This window comes from Lolium perenne, chromosome 7, assembly GCF_019359855.2.
Source record: "Lolium perenne isolate Kyuss_39 chromosome 7, Kyuss_2.0, whole genome shotgun sequence".
In the NCBI taxonomy this organism is placed as follows: domain Eukaryota; kingdom Viridiplantae; phylum Streptophyta; class Magnoliopsida; order Poales; family Poaceae; genus Lolium; species Lolium perenne.
In genome coordinates, this window is record NC_067250.2 from 255,743,409 (window position 1) to 255,756,222 (window position 12,814).

General features: G+C 43.5%; 1 protein-coding gene across 1 annotated transcript; it reads left to right on the top strand.

Annotated features, from left to right (window-relative positions):
- Window positions 1–334: 334 nt before the first annotated feature.
- On the top strand, window positions 335–5,113 carry LOC127313465 (uncharacterized). Its single transcript, XM_051343969.2, has 9 exons — window positions 335–792; window positions 896–1,033; window positions 2,071–2,139; window positions 2,214–2,285; window positions 2,793–2,875; window positions 2,959–3,090; window positions 3,220–3,430; window positions 3,669–3,784; window positions 4,768–5,113. Exons 1-8 carry the CDS (start codon window positions 385–387, stop codon window positions 3,711–3,713), a joined length of 1,158 nt encoding a protein of 385 aa, XP_051199929.1. The 5' UTR covers window positions 335–384; the 3' UTR covers window positions 3,714–3,784; window positions 4,768–5,113.
- Window positions 5,114–12,814: the final 7,701 nt, after the last annotated feature.

A 12,814-nucleotide genomic window follows, 5' to 3' on the forward strand; every position in this document is an offset into this window, starting at 1 on the left:
TTGTAGGGAAATGTTAACAATAGAGGGGGAGCCTCAAGCATATATAGGGCAAAAGATGGTGCAAAACAAGTGAATAGGTTGTACTTGGTAGATGAAATGAAATAATTTAGGACAATTTACATGTGCTAGGTGCATAGGTAGAGAGAACAGAGTGCACATCCTGGTGAGCTGTCACTTTTGTTTCTGAAACTCTGGTAACTGTCACTTATTTGTCTTGTACAAGAAAATTATGCATGTAACTCATAAATCACCAAGAAAAATCATCTGGCCCAAATTTTAACACGCGCTCCAAAGTCACCAAGCAAAGTACAAAAAGGCAAAACGAAAGAAACCAAGCGTGGAGAGAGAAACTCCAACTGCACAACGCAAAGCCAAACGGCACCAATGGCCACACGCCTCTCCTCCCGCCTCCTCATCCTCCCGCCCGCAGCCACCACCACTCCTCTCCGACCACGGCAGCCGGCCAAAACACTCGCCGCCTCTTACCGGAGGCACGGGCCACGCGTCTCCGTCGCGGTACAGGCGGCGCCGAGCGGCGGCGCGGTCGCCCCGGCGGCGGCTGCGGAGGACGCCGGGCTGCCGCCGGCCGAGGCGCAGCGGCTGGTGGAGTTCCTGAAGGCCGACCTGCCGCACCTATTCGACGACGTCGGCATCGACCGCTCCGCGTACGACGACCGCGTCCGCTTCCGCGACCCCATCACCCGCTACGACGACATCGACGGCTACCTCGCCAACATCAACCTCCTCAAGATCATCTTCCGCCCCGACTTCTACCTGCACGACGCCAAACAGGTTAGTGTCTCTTAATTCGGCCTCGATGAGCGCTTGGGATTCTGCAGCGAGAACGTTCGTGTGCATGGGGAATTCGTGGTAATTTCTGCGAGTTTTGGTTCAGACAGGGCCCTATGAGATCACCACGAGGTGGACCATGGTCATGAAGTTCTCTCTCCTGCCGTGGAAGCCGGAGCTGGTCTTCACTGGGCTGTCGATCATGGGCGTCAACCCACAGAACCTCAAGTTCTGTAGCCATGTGGTTAGCATTCGTTCTTGCTTGCTTTTCACTACACTTTGGAACGTATATTTTTCATCTGAATGTGCAACGGGATTTGCGGCCGAGGAACAGAATTGCAGGACGGCTGTTGACCGTTGTGTGATACTTTCTTCAGTTCTGTAAAGTCTAGTACCGTGGAGTATATAGGTTTGTGTTTGCAGTTTTCAAATTCAAGATCTTCAGTATAAGGAAAATATTTTAAGTATGCTTAATTAGAAGTTCAAGGTTACAAAGTTATATCAATACCTTTAGTTAGTGCATTTACATGACCAGCGGATCCAAGAGGAGCAGACACGACGATGGATTGTTTGACTAAACTGTTGTCTAACAAGGTGTCTCCTTGTATTTGCAAACTTATCACTTATGGTCTGCTATGTCAAGTGGCTTTTTTATCACGACGCATCATAAGAGAACCTTCCTCGTATAATTCATGCTTCAGGTTCAGCATGACTGCCTGAGACAAAGCTCTGAACCTAGTCTAGATACTTGATTAAGACCATTGCCCTCTGTACTGTCAGTTGTGACGATATTGCTGTAACATTTTTTTTCTTTGCTATCATGTCATTTTATGAACCTAAACTCTGAGATACTATGTTTCCTCAACCTGTTGCATTATTATTAAAACCAAAGGGGGTATGTAAGAGCCTACTCTCGTACCATTTACAATATTTGGTTGAGAAATAATAGTACCATGATATTTCCTGATATTAAGCATTCCCTCCATCCCAAATTAAATGACTCAACTTTGACAAAACCGAGTCATTTAATTTGGGATAGAGGGATATATTCATATCGGGTCCCCTTCACAGGCTTCCGAAAACACAAGAATATGAAAAAAATCATAGGAACTGTTAATTTCACGACGAAATTCTCTTACCAAAATTCCCCCTCACAATATTCGTTTGAATCAAAGAGAGATTAGAATGTTGTTCTTTCTATTTAGAATATTTGTCAAAACAATACTCTTACCAAACTTATCATTAAATACTATTCTACTATCCTGATATGATGTAGTACAGGATATATGGGATTCAATACAGAACAACGAATACTTTTCCTTTGAAGGATTGGTGGAAGTTTTCAAGCAGGTAACTTGCCATCAGTCTACCCTTTTTGTATATACCAATCGATTATTTGAAGTTGACCTTTTGATTTTACACAGCTCCGATATTACAAGACCCCAGATATAGAAACACCAAATTACCTCGTTCTGAAAAAGACTGCAAATTATGAGGTATTAATATGTTCTATATATTCTATTACGAACCCAGTTTATAGTACTCCCTCCGTCCCAAAATGTAAGACGCCTAAGGATTAGTCAAAAGTCAACATTTTTAAAGTTTGACCAAGTTTATACACAAAAATATAAACATTTATAATACTAAATCAATATCAATAGATTCACCACAGAGTATATTTTCATAATGTGTTCATTTGATATTGTAGATGTAAATATTTTTTCCTAAATATTTGGTCAAAGTTAGTAAAATTTGAATTTTGACCAATCCTTAGACGCCTTATATTTTGGGATGGAGGGAGTATATTGGAGTAGCAATGCTGCCGAAGTGCCAATTTTATCATAATCCATCATTCATATCAAGTCACAGCACTGACAAGTTTGTCAGTCTTCCCAATATGATCTCGTATGGTAGGATTCTGCATCTCTGTATGACACCTAATATGTAAATGTCCCCTCTTCACAGTTTTTTCTTGGTAAAATATAAGAAAATATTTTTTGCAGGTCAGGAGGTATCCACAATTTTCAGTAGTCGAAGCAAAAGGAGAAAAACTAACAGGATCATCAGGTTTTAATAATGTTACTGGGTGAGTTCTTATTTTAACCATTACTGTAAATATGTAACACAATATATTGTAATGCCAAAGTGCTTGTACGGTTGTACCTGTAGGTACATATTTGGCAAGAATGCTTCATCTGAAAAGATTCCAATGACTACACCTGTCTTCACTCAGGCGTCTGATGACAAACTTTCAGATGTATCCATACAGATACCTCTGCCAATGAACAAAGACTTGAACAGGTATATTGTGCCATGCCTGGTTTAAACTACTGACAACATGCCATCTGCTCATACATGATCAAAGTAGGATATTTTCCAGTTATTTATATCGTAGTATTTCTGTTGCCAATAATAGTCTTGTTCAATCAGTTTACCAGCTCCAAATACAGAAGCAGTTACCTTGCAAAAGGTTGAAGGCGGCATTGCTGCAGTGAAAAAATTCAGTGGGCGACCAGAAGAGGAAATTGTGGTCAAGAAAGAGAAGGAGCTACGTTCCCAGATACTCAAAGACGGGTTGAAGCCTCAACAAGGCTGTATGCTTGCACGTTATAATGATCCTAGGACAAAGAGCTTTGTGATGGTATGTTTCCCTTTGCTCTGTGCTTTTTAAGTTAAGCTGAGATGTCAAATTTTGTGTCAACTTAGGAAAACATGTGTGGAAAATTCCGTAGCTTACTAGCTTATCCATCCTTCCCCATAGCTGACATTTTCAAGAACATGCCACAATCTTTTAACTGAACTTTCAGTCATTAATGAATTTCTTCTTTTCTTTCTTGACCCTGTTTTGAAACTCTGTTTTTTTTTTTCATGATCCAAAGAGGAACGAGGTGCTTATATGGTTAAACGACTTTACACTGGAGTAGCAGTCTTCACTTAACATTCTCTGCAAGATCATACACTGTATATTAGACTTCCAGAGCCACATCATAGAAAGGTAAGTTTGTTCTTCTCAGACAATTAATTGTGTATTTCCTGACAATACACTAGTTCTATGAAACTGATCATTATTTACATGTACAAACACAAGTAATAAGAAAAGGAATGCAACCTGAAAAAATGAATGCATACATCCCGCTTTATGCCCCAGCCTTTTTCCGCACCATGAAGAAAAAATGTTGTTTGTTCCTCGACAATGCAATTAGGAGGCCTCTTGGACCGATGCAAGAGTCTATGGTTAATAGTTTTTTTTGGATATAGTGCACACAGATACTAGCCGGGCATGTGCATTTTTCTTAGACTGAATTATATAAGTGCTGCCGCTGGTACTTCTCGGAAGCTTTTTATTCAAAGGTCTAATACACTTTTGACCCTAAACGCAATTAAGAAACATTGAGAAACAATGCCCACGCACACACAGATAGGATACCCAAAGAGTCATCCAGGAGGCACACGCAAGCTTCTTGCTTTTCTTGATTATAGAGATAAGAGGAGAGATAAAGAGACATTTTACATTGAAATCCTCAAAGGAAGTGAAAACATGAAGGTGGAGCAAATGTTTGGGATTCTCCAAAAAGTCGAGGAAAGGAAACAACGGTCCTATAAGAATTTTTAGTTTCGATCCTATAAATCAACGAACTTCATATGAAAATTTCCTATAGTATTCCAATCCTACAAATTTCCTAAACCAAAGACACCTTAGAAAAAATTTAGCAAGAACTTGAATATTTGAGGAAAAAGAGAGCGCCTATTGGGAAAAGAACTCGATCTGCAACTCTTAATTAGCCCTTCCCTACAGAGGATGTTGTAATGGAAAGAACAGAGGCCACAATGGCGTTTATTTTGAATTGTCAAAGTAGATGGTTACATCTGCAGCATCACTGTCGCATATAACTTGCTGTTCTGCTGTTCATGAAAGATGAACCAGCAATGCGACGATACTATGGCACTACGGTAACGTTGTTTGGTCTGTTCTTGCAGCGGAAGCTCAGCTGGTCTTCCCAAATGTGGATGCGGAGATGGTGGACACGTAGACGACAGGGTCAGAATGAGGAGAGATCAATGATTAGTACTCTGACTGACGATGGCTGACCACCCACTATGCATTTCGTCGCAGTTCGACAATTGTATCATGATCCCTTTCTATTCTAACTTCTGATAGGCAGCAACTCCCGTGTTTCTGTCAGTTGGCTACCGGCGTCCATTCTACCGCATTGTTGGAGTCCAATTGTCAATCCGGATATCTTGCGTCTTTGTGTAGAACTAGCTAAATGAGTTACTATCACTTAATTACTTATAAGCAATGGCCCACTATTTTTTATGGAAAGGCTGGAATCCAGTTCCATCATACATTAACAAAAACACAGCATAATATTCAAAGGAAACAAGAGTAGTATTTGAACATTATTTAATCAATTGCAAGCTAAGTATACAGGCAGACCCAGCAAAGGCCCCAAATATAAAGACAACCCCAGCGGGTATTGTCACCAACCGAAGCCCATGAAGCATGAGGATGAACACCGCAAATACCATACACATGGTGAAAAAAAAAGCCATGTAAACATGCAAACAAATGAATGAGCACTGCAACATATGTATAGAACAAATATACAAAATCATCGTAATATAGAAAATCTTATACTCGTAAATCATGCAACTACCAACTAGGTTATTGGTATGGACGTATGGTCTAGATGCGATAGTTTTTGGAGGAATATTTTGCAAACCAAGCACTCCATGGAAACGTGTGAAATTTAGAGCATGACCATTTCATCAGAAATCAAAATGGTAAGATTTTCACAACCAGGACGGCATAGAAACCTCCCATCAAGCTCATGCTAATATAACTTAATTGAATAACAAATTACAATGCATATAAAAAAATAGTGATATGTAAGAGCATCTTCACCGGCCACCCCTAAATACTAGCCGGCATCACACACATGCCGCCTACATATTAGGGACCCGGCAATAAACGTCGGTCAAAAACATTAAACTGTCCACACCGGTTAACCCTAGTAGCATGCGCCGACAACAAATGACATATGAGATAGAGTGTTTGGATGGTAGGTGGGAAATTAAAAAGAAGAGAGAGGGGTATGTGGGAGGAGAGAGAGGCTAACGTGTGGGCCAGTGGGAATCTTTCTACGTGAAGTTTGTGGCCTGTAGCTGCCGGCGCGTCCGGTAGCCTCCCTTCCTACAGTGTTCCTTTGAGGTTTACCGACGCTTATATTGGGATCGGGATGATGTGCATTTCTATTGAAACCGCCGGGCCAATGAGCAGTTTCTCTCACTAGAATTTCAAAATAGCTACTGGGTACAATTTATGGGCTGACTGGTGGAGATGCTCTAAATGAAAGTCATCCATATCGAAACTTTTTGACCAACCACAACAACATGGCCCTGAATGACTATGTTGACGACGGCCACGACTAAAGGACATACTCCCTCCGTTTCTTGATATAAGGTGTATAGTTTTTCCCAAAAAAACTCCAAAATATAAGGTGTATTGCGTAGAATCATTCATTTGGACATTTTTTGACGGATTGGATTGCATTTTCTTAGCTCATTTAAACTCCTCTATTTTCTCAAAGCAACAATTCAGTGGTAATCTTACCCAAAACTCGTGTAACTTGTCCTTAATGTGTGTTTCTTAATTTCCGTACCAAAAACTATACATCATATATCTATAAACGGAGGGAGTACATAGCAGGATGGAGGCTGCCACATGCCTTGGACATACCATTTGTGCGAGCATATGCTTCACATCTCCAAGCGACCAGACCATACTCCCAACGCCATCGGACATGCCCCCATCAAGACCATAGAAGAGGGGCACAAACTGTGGACTTAGGTTAGCCGAGCTAGCGGCGATGAACTACCACCGAAGATCACCTATTGACCGAAGATGAGCTGACGAGAGGCGGATGGGACACATTCCGTGGAGACATGACCATGAGAAGAAGAACGAATATGATGGCCTCAGATGGGTACACGGTAACTGATTCAGAATTCACTACATGAATGGGCTGATATGCCGACGGCCGGGAACCCTTGGCGTAGCCGGTTTTGGCCGTCGGCGTCCCTCGGCATAGCTCCTCAGGCAAAGTTAGTCTCAGCGGAGCCACTATTTCCGTCGGCGTAGCCCGACCCTCGGCGTAGCATGCTACGCCGACGGCAAAACCGTCGGCATACTAATTAAAAAAAATCAAATTTTCTTTTTCAAATTTTTTAAAAAGAAAATCGAAAAAAAATCTTTTTTTGCTACGCTGACGGCAAAACCCTTGGCATAGAGTTTTAAGTTTTTTCAAATTTTAATTTGTTTTAAACCATTTTTTTACTTGTTTATCTTTCATCTAAGACACTTTTAACTCTAAGTACATTTAATCTTAGGTCAAATTACGATCATGGTTAAACTTCTCAGTCGGTCACCCGTCCTCACACTACTCCAGCCTCAGCACGTTTAACTTCTTGGTTCCATTCGGATTTGTTTCCATTAAAAATTGACACCTTTCTGATAATAATAGCATATCAACCCTATTAACCCTTGGACCGTGATGTCACACCTCTTTATTTTTGAATTCCAAATAATTACTTAAGTAAACAACAATGAATATATAAGTAATAATAATATTGAATTCAAATAACAATAAAATGATTTTACTTTTTGGTCTTTTTCTATTTAATATGGAATAATTAATATCTTTAAATCGTAAAATCGATATTCCACAAATAATATGTCTAAATCGATCAGAAAAATGAGAGTAATATAAATAAAACATCCATATCATCTTTTGAACCTAAAAATTAGAGTAATCCAAATATGACGTCTAGTTTGCCATCTGGCCAAAACACCCCCCCTCCCGGAGATGCGTAATGGCCGTACCGGGCGCGCTGGTGCACCATTCGCCAACACGCTAAACGGACAAAAATTAGCACATAAAGTGATGTGTTATAGACCTAAAACCATTTTTCCCGGAATTTATTGAGCGACGGAAAGTGTACCCCTAGTTCAAATCCGGTCACATTCCAGCGGATTCGGCGGGACATCGCAGGAAACCGCAGGTATTTCCAGATAGCTAGTGTGCACTTATGGCATGTGATATGAGGTGCGGAGGCGGTGTCCTACCACTACGTGAAGGTCTCGCGCAATGCCAAAATGCGCCCCATGTAGTTGCTTCACAAAAAACATTTTGGCACCCCGAAAATGAAAAACCATTGCCCGTGGGTCGGATTGGAAATCCGCTCCCGAGTCCTTGCTTCCCATTCCAGGGACCACGCACGTGCCAAATATGGCCTCGTTCCGACAAACTATGCGGTGTGACGGGCCGTTTCCTACTCATTTTTCCAAAAGTCATAGAACTCCGGACATGATAGCCCAATTTGTGAAGGGTTTTCCAAAATAATTGCCGTATCCCAATTTAATATTTTAGTGGTTACTAGGACACAGAAAATGACACCATGCGATGCCACGGGATTTTCTGACTTCGTTTAAATTGTCATCTAGCCAAAACGCCCCCCCCCCCCGGGAAATGCGGTATGGCCGTACCGAGCGCGCTGGTGCACCCGTTCACCATCGCGCTAAACGAAAAAAAAATAGCATATAAAGTTATGTGTCGTAGACCTAAAAACAGTTTTCCCGAAATTTATTGAGCGACGGAAAGTGTACCCCTAGTTTAAATCCAGTCAGTTTCCAACGGGTTCGGCGGGTCACCGCAAGAAGCCGCATGGATTCCCAGATAGCTAGCGCGTACATATGGCATGTCATATGTGGTGCGGAGGCGGTGTCCTACCACTACGTCGAGCTCTCGCGCAATATTAAAATGCGCCTCATGTAGTTGCTTCACAAAAAAAAAACAGTTTTGGCACCCCGAAAATGAAAAAAACCATCGCCCATGGGTCGGATTGGAAATCCGCTCCTGGGGCCTTTCTTCCCATCCCATAGACCACGCACGTGCCAAATATGGCCTCGTTCCGACAAACTATGCGGTATCACGGGCCGTTTCCTACTTATTTTCCCTAAAAGTCATAGAACTCCGGACGTGATAGCCCTATTTGTGAAGGGTTTTCCAAAATAATTGTCGTATCCCAATTCCGATTTTTGGATTGGTTACTAGGACACATAAAATGACGCCATGCAAAGCCGCGGGATTTTCTGACTTCATTTAGATAGCCATCTGGCCAAAACGAGGCCCCCGGGAAATGCGGTATGGCCGTACCGGGCGCGCTGGTGCACATTTTCACCATCGCGCTAAACGAAAAAAAAATTAGCACATAAAGTTATGTGACGTAGATATAATTTTTTTTTTCGGAATTTACCGAGTGACGGAAAGTGTACCCTAGTTCAAATCCGTAATGTTTCCAACGGATTGAGCGGGATACCGCAGGAAGCCACATGGATTCCTAGATAGCTAGCACTCACATATGACATGTTATAGGTGGTGCGGAGGCGGTCTCCTACCACTACACGGAGGTCTCACGCAATAATAAAATGCTCCCCATTGAGCTGCTTCACAAAAAAAACCGTTTTGGCACCCCGAAAATGAAAAAACCATCGCTCGTGGGTTGGATTGGAAATCCGCGCCCGGAGCCTTGCTTCTCATCCCAAGGCCCACACACGTACCAAATATGGCCTCGTTTCGACAAATTATGCGGTATCACAGGTCATTTTCTACTCATTTCCCCTAAAAGTCATAGAACTCCAAACTTGATAACCCTGTTTGTGAAGGGTTTATAAAATAATTGCCGTATCCAATTCTGAATTTTGGAGTGGTTACTAGGACACATAAAATGACGCCATGCGGCTCCACGGGATTTTCCGACTTCGTTTAAATTGCCATCTGGCCGAAACAGGAACCCGAGGACATACAAGAAAGTGTTTGAATTGTTACTATGTTAACATGGCACTGTACATGATTCAAATATGCATGATTTTAACAGAAACGGATAGAGGTTGTTTTTCTGAACATTTTGATGCCTTATACGCATTTTTCTAACGTTATATGAATTAGTTATGATTTTTATAAAATCAGGCAAATTTGAAGGATGGCCTACGCCGAGAGTGGCAGTCGGCATAGACTTGTCTACGCCTATGGCCAAAGGTATGCCGAGGGCTGCCCTCGGCGTAGACATCACTACGCCTAGGGTCTTGTGCCAGGCTACGCCGACGACCCCAATTTTTAGCCGTCGGTATATAAATGGCCCTTGGCGTATCACGCTATTCCTGTAGTGATTACCACAACGTTCGAGCCACTGTAGAGGCGCTGGTGAACTTGATGCCTGCGATTCACTGAAATCAAGCACACGAACTACTCCCACCCTTGCAAAGAAGCCACATCTATCATAGCACACACCAGTCTCACCAGCCACCAAGACTCCCACTAGACTCAGGGTGACTTCTTTTGGGCTTCTAGGACAGCTTTGAGGTGGTGTACAGCTATCGAGGCGGTTCCTCGACAATGCCCACCATGAGGGGCTTGGGTTTTAGAGAAAGGCGACGATGGAAGTTCCGGGAGCGAGACGGTACGCGGCGTACCCAGGTTCACGTCCTCGCGGTGGAGGATCGCTACGTCCTGCTAGCAATCCAGTATATGAAAATATGTGTACATGGGGTTGCCATAGGCGGAGTTGTTGTATCTAGTCTAGTTCTAATCTGCGGGTTGCGATGTCTAAGCGTGTCGCCTCTATGTTTTATGTTTCTGAATATGTGTCCTAAGGGGTGCCCCTGTCTGGCTTTATAAATCAGCCAACCTAGGGTTTACAAGAGTCCTAGTAGGATTCATGTTGGAGTCTTCTTTCTTGTAATTCAAGTTGATTTTCCTTGTAGGTCCAGCTTCTTGAGTCCTTATGCAGGTACAGCTTCATAGTCTGCACCGGGTATGGCAATATCAAGTACCCGAAGGGTTACGTCCATATCAACAGCTGAAACTCAAAAGAAGTCTCCAACTTCTTCCTAGCTTATTCCTACCGAGAAGCCCAACTTCCTTCTATACCCAAAAACTGGTCGCCGACCTACTTCTCGAGAGTTTCCCGAGCTTCTCTGCTCTTAATCAAATCGGTACACTGAGCTGCCCCTATGGTTGACTCAATTTACGACACAATGGTATTCCGAAGGAAACGTTTGGACGGACAAGTCAAAAGGAAAGTTCCTCCGACTCGCATCGCTCCCATGGTTGTTCCGTGTTGCCGCCACCGTCGCTCCTCGCCGGACCCGTCGCCTGCTCCACCGCCCCAGCAGCGCACGCCCAGCCACCTTCCCCGCCGCATCCGCTACTGGTTCTAGCGCCCAGCAGATCCCGTCGCCAGCCTCTTCACCGGCAGATCGACGTCCAGGATGAGCTAGCCACTTCGCCCCCGCCGGTTGACCGTCGCCGTCGACCTCCCGAAGCGGCGACCTCCCCTGCCAGCGTGATACCTCATCCCCACCTTGCTTCCTCGAGCTCGTCCTCCACAGACGTATAGTGCTACGAATTTGGAGCTCGTACTCTACATTTTTTTCTCGAAAACGCAAAAAACTTTTGTTCCGATGCATTGATAGAAAAAGAAGTTGTATTTACAAGTCCAAAGAGTGGAATGACACCCACGCCATACAACTCAACCCAAGAAAACTAAGGGAGAAGTTGACGTAGCCCTCGTGCTCCCGCGTCCGCCCATAATCTCGCCTCAGCTTTGATCGTGTCAACTAGCGAGGCCACCGAAGGCAGCTCGTTGTTGAAGACAATCGCGTTCCTATGCTTTCAGAGCCACCATGCCGTGAGCATAACTAGCGACCAGGTTCCTTTGCGCCTATGACGTGGGTTGGATCGCACCACCAGCGACCACCACTCATCGAAATTCCCTTCAACAACGGGAGGTCCGGCAGTAGATCGAATCCAGGATAGGGCCTCATGCCAGATAGTTCGTGAGAACGGACACCTAAGAATGTGTGACATAGTCTCCTCCGCCTGGTCACAGAACACGCAACGCGGTCGATGAGGTAATCAGCGGCGCGCGAGCCTTTCACCCGTCCAGCACCTATCTTGGCAAGCAAGCCAGATGAAGAACCTCACCCTGGATGGCGCCCAAGATTTCCAGTTTAACTTCCAGAACCCTGACACTAACAACCCTTGAAAGAGGGCGTAGTAGCAAGACTTGGAAGAATAGGCCATCGGTCGTCCACCGCCAGACAAGCTTGTCTGGCACATCCGGTACAGTGAGAATCGACTTGCCGGTAGTTAAAGCAATGCAGTGTACGAATTTGGAGCTCGTCCTCCAGGGATCACTTGAAGCAATACCGTGAGAAGAGATTTGCATGTAGTTCTTTTTTTTTTTGCAAACGATTTACAGGTAGTTGAAGCTGAAGTGTTTTTTTTACGTACTCAAATTGTACTACACAAAATGTTTCTATAATCATCTGATTTTTTGTACTCCCTCCAATTCATATTACTTGATTTTAATATAGTTGTATCTAGACACATTTTAGTTGTAGATACATCCATTTTAGCATCAAGTAATATGGGTTAGAGGGAGTACTAATTTTTTATTCAATTCTAGCTCGTTTCACACCCAAAATAACTAGCGTAAAGATGGCACCATCAGTTATTAAAGCACTTAAATATGGTAAATATGGGGGTATTATAGATATTTTACAACTTACCACATCAAATAAGCAAAATTTTGAGAACCGATCTGAGGTTGGGTGGTTAGGAAGGTGGTTGTACCCCAGCCCACCAGAGTTCAAACCCCAGGTTTGACATCTGTGTGTCTCATAAAGGCGGAATATTCATTCAGTGGGAGGCGACGTTCCCGTCGACAGCGAGGCGCCTGTGGTGACTTCGTCAATTTCAAGATCCAATCCGCCAGCTCAGTCTTCCGGAGGTGCTCATAGGGGTAGGGTGTGCGTGTGTGCGTTCATAGGGATGAGTGTATGCGCATGTATGTGAGCGTTTGCGTTTGTACTGTGTTTCTCAAAAAAAAAAAATAAGCAAAATTTTAGAAGCCTAAAAGAATGGGAGGAACCAATTTGTAGTACCTTCTTCCCACCGCAGTT